This window comes from Squalius cephalus (genome assembly GCF_949319135.1).
Source record: "Squalius cephalus genome assembly, chromosome: 16".
NCBI lineage: Eukaryota > Metazoa > Chordata > Actinopteri > Cypriniformes > Leuciscidae > Squalius > Squalius cephalus.
The window spans coordinates 10040503-10057277 of NC_137137.1; the positions used below are offsets into that span (position 1 = coordinate 10040503).

At 37.7% G+C, this 16775-nt stretch overlaps 1 protein-coding gene across 4 annotated transcripts in view; it reads left to right on the forward strand.

Annotated features, from left to right (window-relative positions):
* The first annotated feature begins 374 nt into the window (after positions 1-374).
* glis1b (GLIS family zinc finger 1b) overlaps positions 375-16775 on the forward strand; it is an 80243-nt gene continuing 63842 nt past the window's right edge. Inside the window, exons 1-2 of one of the 4 annotated variants that reach the window (XM_079896070.1) lie at positions 375-552; positions 723-1022. In XM_079896070.1, the coding sequence (XP_079752196.1) occupies positions 764-1022 (259 nt within the window). In that variant the 5' untranslated portion in view covers positions 375-552; positions 723-763. The remainder of the gene's footprint in view (positions 553-722; positions 1023-16775) is intronic. The other 3 variants (XM_079896072.1, XM_079896073.1, XM_079896071.1) reach the window with 3 other exon arrangements.

Consider the following 16775-nt stretch of genomic DNA (forward strand, 5'->3'; position numbering starts at 1 on the left):
ATATTATTTTTGCCTTTTTGCCTTATCCTTTAAACAGAAAGCCATACATTAAAAGCTATGATTTTCCCCCCGTTACTGACACATCGTCCTCCAGGTAACTATGAAATATTTATTATTTATTTATTATCTATATTCTTGATCTTGTTGTTGTCTATAACATGATCCTGTGAGGTGATGAATCTTATCTATGCAATTATAGCTTGTTATAAGTTATAAAGGTCTGTTATAAAGGTATTGGTTGAGTAAAGCAAACTATTATTACCAGTTCGAGATCAATTTCACCATTCACATCGCAAGCATCCAGTTTGTTCCCGATTGGTCCCTCCCCTTTCAGCAGTGTATGTTCATTGGTATTTCGAGCTGTCAATCGGAGCATAGACGCATGTTTTGGTTTTCAGAATTGATGTTATAGAAAACTCATAAAATTGCAGCTGAAACGTGAGAGAGGATGCGGTCGGTAAGAACACATTTAACAGCCTGTTTGACGCAGAAGTTGAGAGTCACCATTCAATCAAAATATCCTCTCTTTCTTGCTTTGGAGGGTTTAAATAGGTATGTTTTAAAATCTACGACAACATTATTTTTTTTATTGTGTTTTATTCTATTATAAAGTTTTGTTTTGGCTATATGTTTATCATGTTGCTTCAGAGTTCTTTGAGAGCTATACTAGTTTGTTAATTCAATTCAAGTTCAAGTTAATGGTGTGATCCTTCATCCCACAGGTAAAAGAAACGATAAAGGACTATATTGTACGTGGACTGACATGCACACTTGGAAGTCAGAGGTCCAGATGCAGAAGCCTGCATCGCTCTTTGGCATGGTCAGTCATCAGACAGATTTCACCGAGCTGACTTTCTCCATGTTCAGCAGTAAAACAGACATCTGCCCGAAACGCGTCTCTTCTGACGGCTGCAGTGGCTCGAATCCCGCCTCGATACAGATGCGCTGCGGATCTGAAGATCTCAAACTCCACGCGCATCACACATCCAAACTCCACTGCTTCGCCATGTCACCTGGAGATGGTATGTAGGCTACCTGCGAGCGGATTTGATCGACTTTTACGGGTATTTTTAATGCAGTCTTAATCTGGTTTATGGATTATTAAAATCAAGCCAGCCATGGCTGAGAATAATTAAGAATGCAATTATAAAACAGCGATAAAATATTTAGCATCAAAATAAATGTAGCTTATAGCGGCTTCTGTAACTTCTAATTAAACACAGATGCCAAATGTCACAGATGCGTAATAGAGCCAAAAGCCGTTAGTTGTTGAAAACCTTTGACTGTTTTAAAATATATATTTAAAAAAAAAATGCATTTATAATAGCCTATGCCTAAATATTTAATAAAAACGATAAATTAGGCTATAGCTTTCTAGATTCTAAATTAAATTAATTGTAGGCTTTACAATTTGTTTGGGTGTATTCATTTAATTTGTTGCATAACAACCAGATAGCCTATACATTGAAAATCAGAAACTTTTTTTTTCTTTAACTTACCTTACCTGTCTCAAACTGACATCGATAAATGGTCATATCGGCTATTAGAGTGCGTAATAATATGTGGGCGTAATTTATGCAACCGCAAACTACATAGAAGATCGTCTTGTCGCCGTATTTTGACACATTTTGAGGCAATTCCTCGTTGCTAGAGGTTATGGTGTCTTGAAGTGTGTTAAATGTATCACGGATAGCAATGCGACACTTAAAAAAACATTTGGCTAAATAACAAAAATATCTTTTTCAGATTGTCGAAGATAGTAAACTCGCACGCGCAATCGCTTTTTTCTTTTTTTTGTTGCTTACAATATAGGTAGCCTATTTGATCGCTAAATAGGCCTCCATTAATTTATTATTACGTAGATTATTTAAAGATAGAGTTTATCCACAAAGTAAAATTATGTCATCATTTTCATCCTCATATTGTTCCAAACTTTCCTACTTCTTTGGAACACAAAAGGAGATGTTAGGGACATACAGTTTCAGTCACTGTTCACTGTCATTGAATTTTTTTTTCCATACAATGAAAGTGAATGGTGACTGAGACTGTCATTTTGCCTTCTGTGTTCTACGGATGAAAGAAAGTTATACAGGTTTACACATACCACATGAGGGTGAGTAAATGACAACAGAATTTACATTTTTGGGTGCATTACTTCAATACCATCAAGGTATTGCATTGGGAGATCACTGTATACAAAACATATACGATTCAGTAACCTGGTTCATTTGGTCATAAAAGCATCTTAATACCTGCTAGTTTTCTTTGTAGAAGTAACACACATTCTATTGACTATACTCTTCAGTGTATGCATGCATATGTGCTATTTGTGTTTTGATTTGTGTGACACTCTTATCGTAAGTAATGTTGAGCATGGATGCCATGCATCCCTCAGAAACCGGGCTCTCTTGTATTGGACTAGGGTGGTCACCCTGTTTAGATGATGCTACAGTGGCGTGGGATTGCGTGGGCTGACACAGTTAACCGCTTACTCCAGCTTATGATTATACAAATTTGACTTGTATTAGTAATCATACCTTGTCACAAAAGAGACTCAGAGGGTTTGATTAAGATGTTTGCCTGACAAATTCAAACCAAATGTTTCTCTAATGTGTCTCAGTATTTATGAGACTTGGTTCCACATCTCTCCCCCGTCCAGAGTGAATCATTTAAATGCCTATCAGATGCATTTGACATCTAATGTTTTAGATGTGCCTATTTGAGCATCGTATTTACATTGCTGGAAAGGAATGAAATGAGACTTTTGTGAAATGTTTGGAAGCATGAAGTGTGTTGCGTGATCTTGTTGACATGTTTCAGAAAACTTGTTTGAGATATCATCTTACTCGTTTCACATAGGAAATCATTGTTTTAAATGTTTGACTTATTTTTTTAGCATTGATTATATGATTGTGCATTCATTTGTGATAGTATGTTGTGAGCATAGGCTGTAACTTGAAGACAAAATTTAATCCATTAAAAGAAAGTAATTGATCAGATGCTCATTTCATTTCAACTGCAGTGGCAGAACATGCTTGATTGTACAGAAAATTATGTTATGTGGCAGAAATATTTAATAGTGTTTTTTTTTTCTGAAGACGCTTTTCTTTTCCCCCAATTATTCTTGCACAGGTTTTTTTAGAAGGAAAGTAGTGCTGTAGTTAATTTTCAGGGCTCAATTAAGGATTTTCTACTTCAGCAGGCCAGTAGTCGGATTCATACGTACTCTATATATAATTATCTTTACAGATAGCAGATCATTTATCAGGATTCTAATTTACAGTAATAGCTAAAAATATGCAGTTTTTGCACCATATGTATTCGCTTTCTAGTAAAAGTCATGAGCCTTACCAATTGCATGTCACGTCACATATTTTTTGCTTGAACCTGTATATGGCATAAGGTAAAACATTATACTGTTTTCATTTTTTTTCAACCCATTTAGGTTTATGCTTTCAAGACAGTTTCAGTTAATTATTTAACTGTTTTGTAGCTAAGTAGTTTGCTACATTTCAAGAAAACCTTGTGTAGATATGTTATCACGCAAGGTAAAATTACCTGGGTGATGCCTTTATTACAGCAGCATTCATGTTGTACAATCAGTTATTAGTTATGTACAAAAGTCGTGGCCATGCAACCAGTGAGTTGGCAAGGCTTCACACATGTACATGATGAACATCCTAAGAACGCAGCACTAGTCCGATGGGACAGAATCTTTCTATCTAACATGGCTAAATAACTTTTTGTCTCCTGGATTGTCAGATCATTTTTCTGAGCTGGAGTACTGTTAGTCATAGCAGTGAATGATTTTAAATCGAACATTCTGAAGTCGTCCAATTAAGGTCATTTTTCAGCATATGAGGTTATCATTATAAGAGTTGCTGTGATTGTCTGTACTTGTGTTTTTTTAGCACAAGGTAATACTTAGTATTCACAGACAAACTCCCACGTTGAAGTGTTGATTCAGCTCATGAAAAAATGAGTAATTGACTCTAAAGGGAGTCATTGCTATAGTGTTTTGGATTTCTATGGCAATGGGTCTACTCCCACACACATATACAAACTCAGCACCGTTTGGTCACTCTAAAATGTGGCATAAGTTGAATTCCTATAGCTTGATGAAGCCTCCTGTGCTTGCTAGGCTGATATTCTGTATGTCTCAGGATGTGTGGTGTTGTCATGAATGATTCATTGTTAGAAATGACTATAAACCCCCAGATTGATCAGATTTAGAAGTTCTCATTCAGGTAATTTATAGGTGGATGCTTTGTATACAACAGCTAGCTTTATTGGTTTCTGTAAACATGTGTTGTCCACAAGATTGCTTTGTTTTAGTTGCTGTGGCTGACTGCACTCAAGTTTTAAAAAATGTTGACGTCGGTGGTTGCATCACTGCTAAACTGCTGAGGACTTTTTGGACAGCGCAATTACCTGCTCTCCCCTGAGCATTTTCCGTTCTTTTCTCTTGTCTTTGGGCTTTCTCGCACACTTACACACACTTGAGTTCTGTGCAGTTGGGCTCTCACTCCCACGCATCCTACTCGACTGCGGCCCACGTCTTTTGGGGAACTCCTATGACATCAGAATGAGGCATGGATAAACTGATTGTGTGGGGAAACTGTAATGTTTGCAGCTTGTTCCATTGATTCACAAAGTCCTCATGATCAATGTGCATTGCTGTTTCACCCTGGTCGATGACATCACCGAGCAAACGTTTAACAAGTGAACATTTCTCAGCGTCAGTCACCATGTGTTTAAGAGCCAGCTTGCTGTAATGGAAGTCATTGAATCATTTCTCACAAACAGGTCCCTAGAGGACCTTCTCATGTGTTCATTCAGCTTAATTTGGCTGGGAGTTAACAAACTTATTTTTGATAGAAAGATGCGGTCGGTGAGGCATAATCTGCGGAAAGTCTTAAAAACATTTTATAGTCTAATCGAGTAGCGTTTGATGAAAGATACTCTTGTGGTTTTAGAAGATTACAGCATCTGACACTCAATCATTATGGTTTGGGATCATTCCATTGTACTTTTTCAAATAATCTGTAAAACCTCAACGTGCTTAATCAATCCTGAGGTAAAACATTCAGACGTCGGCGACCTTTATTACTGGTTGGAATATGACTACAATTTAGGCTTTTTATGGCACCTGTGATGTCATAGCTCATGTTCAGTTTTGTTTTATTTATGCTTGTGGGATGCGTAATACTAAGCCAAAGAAACGTCCTGAATCCTCCTTCATTTCACTTCACCCTCGCCCTGCCAATACAACACTCAACCCAATAATTCTGTTTAAAAAAATATATTATCTGGTTTGAATAAGTGTCGAAATATCGCTGGAATACCAGAGGAAATGTGCTCTGGACCTGGGCTTAAGCGGAGGAAAAACAAAATTGGCTCCGATGTGTCATCATAAAGTGTATTTTTAGCTTGGACCATGTCTTGAGAATCAATCATAAAAATGCACCCACACACCACCTTTTTTCCCTCTTGCTTTTTGATATAGGGGTCGAATTCCTGCCTCATGTGAAATGGATCTGATTGTTTTGCCTACTCGCTCTGTCTCCCTGACTCCGTACTGAGATGAAGGGGCTACTCGCTCTCGGCCTGTGCCAGGGGGACATGCCACAGCTAACCGCACATCTACATGGGCCGAATTACTCATGCATTTTTAGACGGCAGCAACTGCGTCTCCAGACTTCTCAGCGCGTGTGACCGTGCACGCGGGTGGTTTTTTGATTTACATTTCGACAGTGGCACTTGCTGTTCTTGGCCCTGTGCATGTTTGCTTCATCAAAGAAAAATCCGCTCCGTGGCGACGCTGATCGCAGTGCTTAAAGCGGACGCACGGGCCCCGGCTTCCCGTAGCGGGACGCTGCAAGACGGCTAGGTGGCCGTGACCCTTTGGATCCACTGTTGATTTAGTGTTAAAGGTGACGGATGGCAATCGACACCCCACTGGTTTTTGTACCAATACAGCTGTTTTTCTGCTCCGCCCAGTTCACTTGCCTGTTTAATAGAACATAAATATGGATACCGAAACCAGTGCCAAGTTCCCTGGTGGGTCTTTTATTAGAAGAAGTATTATTCTTTTATAACGAGAAATACCACAAAGATTAAAACAGACTCTCGGTATAAACAAAATCTCGAGAACGTAGTGAATGTAGACAGATTCATAAGACGTTTTGTGCCAGTCCTCAGACCTGAGTCTGGGCACGTCAGCCGTCCAAACGAGCACTGACTTCATTCGAATGGTCAAAAACAAACGCACAAACATTTATTCCTTCATTAGCGGAGAGCAGAAATCATTCCAGTAGTAGGCACGGTTATATCCTCTCTGTTGTTCATCATGCCAGGAAGCTGCCATGGGGCAGTGCCCATTCAGTCTGTGATCTGATTGGCTGGAATGACTCTTGAGGACTATGAAATACATTATAAACTCTAATAGTTCAGTTTATATACTTTATTGCTGGTTGTTCATAAAGCGCAGGGTTCTGGAAGAATTAGTTATTCTCTCGTCCTCTAGTGATCCAACACCAACCGAGTGTAATATTACATTACGCTCAGGGATTTCTGAAGGCTAATAACCTGACATGGCCCTGAATGCAGATTGTTTAGAATGAAAACACTTCACTTTTTACGAACAGATCTGGATTATGTGATGGGAGCCATTCATCTTTAGAATCGTCGCTGGCTGTAAATTTGATATATTTGTGCTGTTTGTGTGTAACGATGGTTGAGAAGGGAATGCTGGTAAGATGTAAATCCTTTGTGTATTTATTATTTTTCAAAGCCTTTTTGTCTAGTGAAGTTCTCCTAGGTACAGCCACAGTAACTTGCAGAAATAACATTTCCCAGCTGAGCGTGTGTCAAGTAAACTTGACCTTTCGCAGTTCAAAGGCCAAAAAAAGGAACTGACAGACATTAATAAATATTCTGAGACAGACATTTCGCTGTAAGCACACAAAATACCACTAAAATATAATTCATGTCCTCATTTTTTTCAACAAAGCTAATATTTTTGTGAATACCAGACATAATAGACATCATGGAGTATAACTAATAATTTTGTCTGGGTACTTATCGTATTTTTGTCATGTCCAGTGATGGTCCAATCAGATTCTTCTGACCTTAAGGGCTGAAAGTTTTTTCCAGGCATTTCAGAACAGTCTACAGTCATGAATCTGTAAGCTTTGAGCATTCCTACTTCCTGTTTCCGTCAAGCTGCTTTTGGATTACTCGGATGGGAGACATGCTCAGAGCGAGGTTAAAAGAGCACTGAACATTATTAAACTTTTCTCTGTCAGACAATTTTGTTGTCTCATCTCCACACAGTGCTCTGGGGTGTTTACTCAGATTTAAAGCATAAATTGAAATCAGCAGTTTGGCAGGTTAATATTTGGAGAAAAAGATGCCGGCAAACGATAAGAGGACACAATTTCCCACGACACAGACCATCTGATCTGTTTTTTTCCTGATCCTTCACTTCATTTTCACGTTATGGGAATTTTATGCGAAAAACAAGAACATTTGACCAATAATTGCTACGTGCCTTGTAGAAATTTAAGCCAGACTGCGAGCGTCACAGCAATGGCACACCCTGTGTAGTGCTTTCACACACACTGACAGCGACATAATACTGTAAAGAAAATAAAGTGAATTTTAGGTTACAAAATTGAGGGTTTTTTTTTTTTAATGACCATAAATTTAGTTCTTATTCAGAACAGAGTTTTATTCAATAGCACCGCAACAGAATGTACTGTTCTGTTACGAACTCCATGACAGACAGGTTGAAGATCCAAACGTAGCTTTATTAGGGGTAATCCACAATCTTAATGCAAATGACAAGATCAGAACCACAGGGCAAATAATTCAAATATCAACAAAGTCTAAAACAGAGATAGACAGGGAAATCCAGGAAACAAGGCAGAAGATCAGAACCATAACACAGGAACCCAAGAGAGCGAGCGCTCCGAAACGCATGAAGTGTAACACAAACAAGACTTTGCAACAATTGAGTGAAAACACAAATGAGTTAAATCGCACACAGGTGGAATTAATCAGACTATAAATGAGTCCAGGCGCTGGGTTATGGGAAATGTAGTTCATGATGGGAAAGCAAAGGAGGCGGTAGGAGAGCCGCCGAAGTTTAAAAAAAAACACAACATAACTAAAGTGACTGGGTCCTGTCTGAATTTCTTTACGCCAGATGTTGGGAAGATTGTGAAGTGTAGTCTTATTCCTGAGCAAATAACTCCTGTTCTAGTGAATCAAAAACATACAGCCCAATCAGTATAGTCCGATTTGCAAAAGAAGGACGCAAATGAGACGGTTCTTGCTAATAAATCAAACAGAGACAGCTTACAACTAACTGTAACCCAAATCAATGTAGTTGTTGACTTGTTATTCATATTATTATTTGTGGTGAATGATACACATAATGCATTTTGTCAGTAGTATTTTATATATTAAAATAAATAAAGTTTCACATTTTTTTTTACCTTTGATGTTTATTGTTTAGAATATTATAATAATCAATTATTTGACTTGCATTAAAAAGTCTGGGCTTTCCTCTAAAAATCTATTAAAAAGTCTGTGTAACATGTAATCAAATCTTTTGGAAGAACTTTTTTAAATGTATTTATTTATTATTGAAGTTTTCTCATACATTTTCCCAAATAGTTATTACTTAAAACACTGTTAGAATTCAAAATGGATCAGTAAATTCTTTATGATTCCCACGTCACTGCATGTGTAACTTGCATCATTTTTCTTTTCAGATAATGGATGATTAGTTCACTCCATTAGTTTGCATTGCTTCATGGAAGCCTTTATTGCAAAAGATTGTGATTGATAGGTTTACAGTGCATTTTCAATGTGTTCTCTATGAGTTCCACATAGTCTCAGTGCTGAAATTATACTCTCAGTGCTGGAGCACCGTGCTGTTCAGTGTGAGTGCAGTTAATATGGATGCCTATGAAATACTGTAAATACGCAATTCAGACGAAGGATGTGTGACAAGCTTTACAGTTTAACGTTTAAAGAGAACCAAAATCCCTAATAAAGCATTTGAGATATGGCTGCAATAGCTCATGAGAAAGCAACGCATGAGAGAAGAAAGACTAATGCGTCCCGGCCCTTTAACAGGATGAGAGGAATTTGAGGAATGAATGTTGACTTCAGCTTTTTACAATTTGCACTGAGTTTGCTGACTTATCATCTACCACAAATATTTCCCCCACTATTTCACCCTTTAAGCCCTGACCGCAATCTCACAGATGAGTTTTCCAGGGCCCGGTCTGTGCCAAACTTTCCATTGGAGTCACCCCTTTATGTGCATATGTGTGCACGAGAACATACTCATCATGCTGTAGCAAATGTACCATAAAAGTTAAGATACTTCTCTAGTGTTGACGCAGCATTAATTCCACTGTCAAACGTCCCATTAATATGAGAAATAAGACATCCCATTTTGGCAGACTGCTCCAGTTTTCTTTCAACCGGCCGTGCATTTCTAGAATGCATGAGAAACCCTTTCTTAGTGCATTTGGGTGCAAATCAGTTTGACTGTAATTCACGTTAGACACTTAAAGTCGGCATGAAAAGGAAGTTGCGATAGCATTTTCTTCCCTATTGTGACATATATCCCAGTGAAACGGCTTCTCGAACAACAACAATTCTTTTTTGTGTATGTCCATCAGGAATCGTTTAGATCATTGTGATTTTGCTATTGGTTGATCTCACGTGAGCGCCAGTAAATACTCATCAGAGAAGAGATACCATTGCAAGTGGGAGGGGAAGTTAATTCTTTGTAGTGTGTAACATAGCGGAGTCATAAGCCGTTTCGTTGTGACGTCAAGACGAAACATTAGCATATTGCCCGCCCACTTATTGCGCGCGGAGACACCTGGGAAAACTTAAACCCCCTCAAACTGGCAGTTGATTCCTGTGGATACTGGACAGCATCATGTCGAGAAGACGCTGTGCTCTACAATGTGAAGGTAAAGCCAGTTTTTTTCCACTGCCCAAGGACGAGCATGTGAAGAATCTTTGGTTAAAATTCATCTTTGCACACTGAAAACTTTTTTTTTTTTGGTTACTTTGTTGTCCTGCACCTGAGCCCAATCTGGGTGTTTGGGATGTGCACACCAGTTTTGTATTTTAAAATTCATCTTTACCACGATACCACAGCAGTATAATCCTAAACTTTTGCTGTGTTCCCTTTATTTTACTGACGACTGCTTCTCAAATCTCGGAGTTCAATGCAGGATTCGCAGTTGTGGGCCACTATTACCTAAAACTGTGTCTATTAATGCAGATTGTCTGTCTTTCTCATTACTTTGAGGAAAGAATAAGCATGGAACAAGATTTGTTTTACCAACATTTATGTTACATCAGTCATCCACGCTAGAGCTCGGCTATGCACTGTTATTGATACAGTTTCCACATGTTCACCGCAATAACTTAGAAAAAATACTCAGTAAATAAATAAGTACAAGTAAAATAATCGGTTTGTTGATGGACATGCACTTGTTAATGCTGATTGGTGAGGAATTACAGTTGCAACATCTCATAATGTACCTCAAACTGAGTAGTGAATCACTGAGAAACGTCCTGCTCGAGTCGTCCTTGCTGGAGGTTCGGGTTGAATGAATAGTTCTTCCAGTGTTTCATCTTTGGACTCGCACTCGCATTGATATGGTAAAATCGACGTCATTGTTCATTACTGTGTTTAGTTTATGGTGTAGGAAGCCTCAGGAAAAGCAGAGCTGACGTTGTTATGGCAATGGGCGTTTTTGTTTTCGACATGCGTGCTGTACGCGGTAAACCAATCACAACAGACTGAGCTGTCTGGCCAATCAGAGCAGAGTAGCTCGCGGAAAGGAGGGATTTAGAAAGATTGATTCATCTGACGAGTCGTTTGAGAAACATTGAAAATGTGGTGATGTGCAAATGTATATTAGGCCTATGTGAAAATGAAACAGTTTTTTGATGTTTGATGCATGTAAACCTGTTGTAGGAGACTCCAAAACAACATTAAGAAACTTTAAAATAGCATAATAGAGGCACTTTAAGATTATGAGGGCACATGAATTTTTTTAAAAAAGGGATGTGCACGGATAAATAATTTATAATAAATACTGCAATATTCCATAAACATTTTCAGTTTTTATTTCATGGTGACTATAAATATACATAAGGGGCGATACTGTTGGCAGTCAAACGTAGGAATGTAACTAGTACTGATTGGAGAATCAGGAAGTACTCTTGGTGAGCTCCAAGTCACATTTGTAAGTGACGGCGCGGGGAATGCTTGTTGAGCGCATCTGTCACACGTAACCTTCATTTCTCATGCACTTGTGTTTCTTATTGAACTAACACATGTGAGGGAGGTCATACACTGCTGGATCTTATGGATGTATGTATGTGTGTGTGTGCTCAATATCTCCGTGGAGAAAGTGGAAACGAAAACAATCTCAGGCTAATCAGAACCAGGTCACTCTGTTGTCCAGGCCGTGCTTGACATTTACGGCCTTCCCTTGGCTCCACGTTCGCGCTTTACAGCAGGGCCGGTCCACAAAACTACGCTATACCATATAACTGATTTGCTAGTGTTCCTAAATCTACACATAAAGCAACGCCCGACTTCACAAGGTTCCTATTTAAAGAAAAAAGATGACACAGGCAACAGGAAACAGTTGTTATATATCACTTGCAGTTTCTGACAAGAATATTCAGAGGAGAAAAAGAGAGAAATTCTGGCTGAAGCCGTGGTATGTGTTCTGAGACTCTCTCGTTTTGCCCTTTTTTTTGCTGTTTACTTGATTCTTGCCCTAAAAAAGTAAAATGTTGACTAACACTGGGAGAAAAAAAGTGAATTAGGTGCTTGTGTTGTGAATGACCTAACAGCTTTGCTTTTTAAAAACTGAAATGAAGTAAGGCTGTATGAAAGCTCTGACAGCCAGGTGCTGTGGACTTGGCCAGCGATTTTACTTCTCAGGCCAGCTGGAAAATGAGTCCCAGAATTTATCTGCACCCTTTTCCCTTGACAAATTATTTTATTGTTCTCGCACAGTTGGTTTGCATTTATTTTTTTGGCTAATGATAGGTTAAGGCAGAGCGATCTGCTTTCGCTGTGTTACACGACGAACGCACCCCAACTGGGCCTGTTCCCGCAATGACAAAGCATATTTGCTCTCCACGCTGACAGAAAGATCGATTGAGAGTTTAATGCTCAGGAACTTGCTGCAGAAAGATTCATCAAAAGGGATTTTCTGATTTGCGACACAAAGAAATTGCATTACGATGCAAAAAATGTGCCTGGGTATACCTGTAAACCTAAGCTTCATGCCTAAAGGTCATATCTTTTGCAGGGTTTAATTGGATTACAGGGCCATCCATGTTGTAAGAATGTTCCTGTCCACTGTAGATGGAGAGATATCGGCATTATAACTGTCTGCTTACTGCACTCTACCTGACCCGAGCACAGTAGACGAGAGCTAGCCTACTAATCTTTTACAAATGCTGCTAGTCTCCAAGACCAGGCTTTCTCAAAGATGACCGAGTCAAAACAGACCCTGTTTCTCAATGAGCCTCCATTGAAAATATGCCTGAATCAAACAGTGACTAACACATACCTTCTGTCTGCAGGGTTACTTTGCGAATGAGAGCGAGCCTTACCGGAGACGTTCGCGCTCATCTGGAGGCTCTGGTTTCACTTTAGAATCGGCACACTTATTTTCAAGGATGTTACAGAGTGGAGACAGTGGACTGCCTAGAGGATTGTATTGTCATAACAATGTGAGCCTTTACAGTGATTGACTTTTCATGACGTCAAGAGGTTTAGCTGGAGAAAGATATACGTTAACATTCCTATTCCTATTCTTCATGGTTAATGGATGGGAATTTGACATTTAATAGCATTTAATTTTGTATGGCTTATTTTATAGTTTTAAAATAAAATGAAGTGTAAAAATGTGACATTAAACAAAATGTAACTGTTTTATGACATTTTATAGTTTTGTATTTTAAACGGCATTTTTTTTTTGGGCGAAATTAGCTGTAAGTATTCAGATTATAATTTAGCATAAAGAAATACAAAACTTCACATTCAAAATGATAAAATTCCTAACAAAAGTTCAGATCATACAAAAACTAGGCCAAAGGTGAAGTTGAACTAAGCATTTTAGCCAATCACAGAGCTATTACAATTCTTTGGCTTGGTGAAACTTCAAAAAAAAAATTAAAAAAAAAATTTGAAATTTAAAAAATTAAAATTCAAAAAAAAAATTAAAAATTCAAACTAGCCACAAAAAAAAATATTTTGTAAATGTTACATCTAAAATTCAGATAAAAAAAATTACATTTAAAATATTTTGCCATTTTTGTAGCTCTATAAATGGCATGTCGAAGTATTTAAAAATATATACATTTTGTTACAATACTACTTTTTAGGAAAAGCTTGTTTCCGCCACTGAATAAAAAACTAGTGCAAAAAAAATAAAAATAAAAGTAATTGCAACTTTTTATCTCAAAATTCAGTTCAATTCAGTAAACTCACACTTGCGAGAAAAAAAGGCATAATTTTGAGTTAATATCTCGCAATTGTGAGGTTTTTTTGTAATTGCGAATTTATTTATATTTATTTTTCTCAGAATTGTGAGATATAAATTTGAAACTCCATGGAGTTATAAACTCCAACTCTACACAATTCGGACATTTTCTCTTTCAATTACAAGTTTATATCTCAAAATTTGGACGTTATTTCTCAGAATTGCGAGTTTATATCTCACAATTCTTGCTCTTTTTTAAAAAAAATTTAATTGCGACAATTTGCGAGTTTATATCTCACAGTTGCAAGAAACAAATCTGAATTGTGAGATTCTGATTTTAGGTAAGGTAGTTCGCAATTACCTTTTTATTTTTCGACGGAAACAAGCTTCCAGAACTTTTGAACGTATGTCAATGAAGAAAGGTGCTTTTTTAGAACCAAATATTGCAGCTTCTACCAGCAGGGGTTGACATACTAACCAACCAGATCTTGACTACTTGATGGATCCATATGGATCTCGACATTTGCTTCAGTATTTACGCTAAATCACTCATTAAAAAAGCAATCCTGTCTCCATAATGTTACAACATGTTTTGACAAACATCTTATCAGTGAGGCATATGGGGAGAAATGACGTTAGGCACACAGCCTAATTTTGAAGGACTTTTGGTTCTCCCACGCCCTCCTCCTCTGTTTCGTGAATGCCTCTTCGATTGGAAGCACAGAGCTTTTTAAACATGTTTCTCATTCCAATTCACCAGATCGCTGCCAACCACACATCTTGAAGGGGACTTGGAGTTGTATTTTCATATGTTCTCTTTGTTTACATGGGGTTAGCCACATATTCAGATCACTTTGAGCTTTAATTGACTCCATATAGTTTGGATATAGTGACAAATAGAAGGGTTGTCTTTAAGGATTACTTGATGGCAGAAAAATGTAGGGAAGCCAACAAAAAAAATAAAAATAAATAAAAGACTTGCGTAATAGCTTTCGATGTACATGTTTTCGATGTTGTTCATGCTTTCTCATCATTATCTCAGTGATTTGTTTTGCTTGCTTTTTGATAAAACTTACATTAGACCAGAACGCTTAATGTTAAAAGCTTTTAAAATGATAACAGTCATGTGTGAGTTCTTGCAGGGAACAAGCTGTGAAATAAGTTTTTTTCCTTCTTTTACTCTTTAAAAGTTAGTTTTAAAATCAAATGATGTACACAACCCTGACTGAACAAACAGCTGTCTACATAAAGGAAATACATGGGGGGGGGGGGGGGGTGTAAAAACAAATATTGCATCACAATAAGTGTAATTGTGATTGTCAAAACATTTATTAACTAAATAGAATTTTATGAAGTTTAGTGACAACATGTTACAATGTTTACATTGTACAATGACTGGTAGTATACAGTTTTTATTATTGCTTGACAAAAATTTCAAGATTTCAGTTCCATTCTTGTGATTTGATTCCGATTTTGATTCAATATTGACTAATTTGGATACATGTTTATTTTAAATTTTATTTAAAAAAATAATCTCACCTAATGCTTTAAACATAGAGGGCCTAATCTGCTGGTATTATTAAAGGTTAAAAATAACAAATTAAATTAAATATTATGCAGTTTTTGTTATAATAACAATTATTTAATGGCTTAAGTAAAAATATAATAAATGTGTAATAAAGTGCTCTGCAAAATCTCCTCTCAAGCTATTTTTTCTATTCAATTAACATGCTATGGTCATTAAATGGCTTTCCTGAGGTAAATGTAACGTTATGTGACATAATTGTATATTGACCTCTTTCCGTGGTTGAAAAACAGTAATTGGTCGATATTATGTATACTTTCGGTAAGTTGTACTGCATCTTTAAATAAAAAAGTAACAGATGATCGGTTCACGTGCACTTGAACTGAGGCGCTCAGCGATCTGTCACGTCACATTTACAAGCGCCAAACGTATTTTTGTCTGAATTTCGTAATAAAATTGACGGAATCTAAGAGCTGAGAATTAGTTTAATATTAAAAGTACCTCTTTGCTCCGCAATTTTTCTGTGCGTGAGAAAATGGATGTGTGGCGTGAGAGCGTGTGAAAAGTGTCAATTGCGTGAGTCTCACGCTCAATGCGTGAGAGTTGGCAGCCCTGTCACCCCCAAGGCGATCAGCCATAGGATGAATGTAAAATACTGAATTTTAAACTACTGTAAAATATCTAGGTTTGAAGCATGTCATCAAGTCTTTTTAGACCTACCGATAGACTGGCGATGTCGAATTGACCACCTGCTGCACGTCAAATCACATTTGTACAGCTTGTAGATGCCAGCTTTCTACAAGTCCCAAGAGTTCGGAAAGCAGGAATCAAGTCCAATAATTGGCTAGCAAATCATTAGGATATGTACACTACTGCTGGCCAAAACTCACTCTTTTAAGAGCACACAAAAAAGGCTGTAGGAACCCACCATGGACCCATTTTTAACATGTTTGTGTTAGCGATGATGTAAAATGGCAAGAATTCATATTTCGCCTCAGATTTTAGTTTTTTTTTTCTCGCAAAGGAAACAAATATTTGCATTTCAAAGCTCTTTCAGAGTGAAATGAAAAACAAACTCTTTATGGGTTTGGAGTCTTTTTTGGAAAAGTCTAGGGATGAAATGAATATGATTTATAGTTCATAAACGCACAGCTAATGCCAGTTTGTGTGAAAATGCTGGTGTTAAGTCATGCTTACAGCCCTGAGAGGGAATAAAGGTCCACTAAAACACTAGCTAACTGACTTTCAGCAATGTTTATGAGATATTAGCAAAGCTCTGGATCAGGAATCGAACCGTGAACTTGTTAGTTGAGTCATAACTCAAGGCGTTTTGTTGTAATGACGTTGTTTACCACATGTAGTTAAGAAAAGATGGCTATCAAGCAAGCAGAGAAAACACCAGGGCCTGTGACCCGAGAAAAGGTTTGCTCTTAAACCACTGACGGTGGGCCCGTCTCCTCAGCTGGATATGACTCGCTGTCTGCATAAATACCCCGTTATTTACCACCTTCCCCTATACAAACTCTATCGCTGGACTAAGATTGAAAGAATTTCCATTAAAATCACCCCATGATGCCCTGCTTTTTTTATGCATGCTGCCCTTGCTCTCCCTTTGCCTTTTTTTTTGGTTCTTACAGCCCTCATTTCTCAAACCAGCAGCCGGCGTGTTATTCCTGACCAGGGGCTCCTGTGCTGAC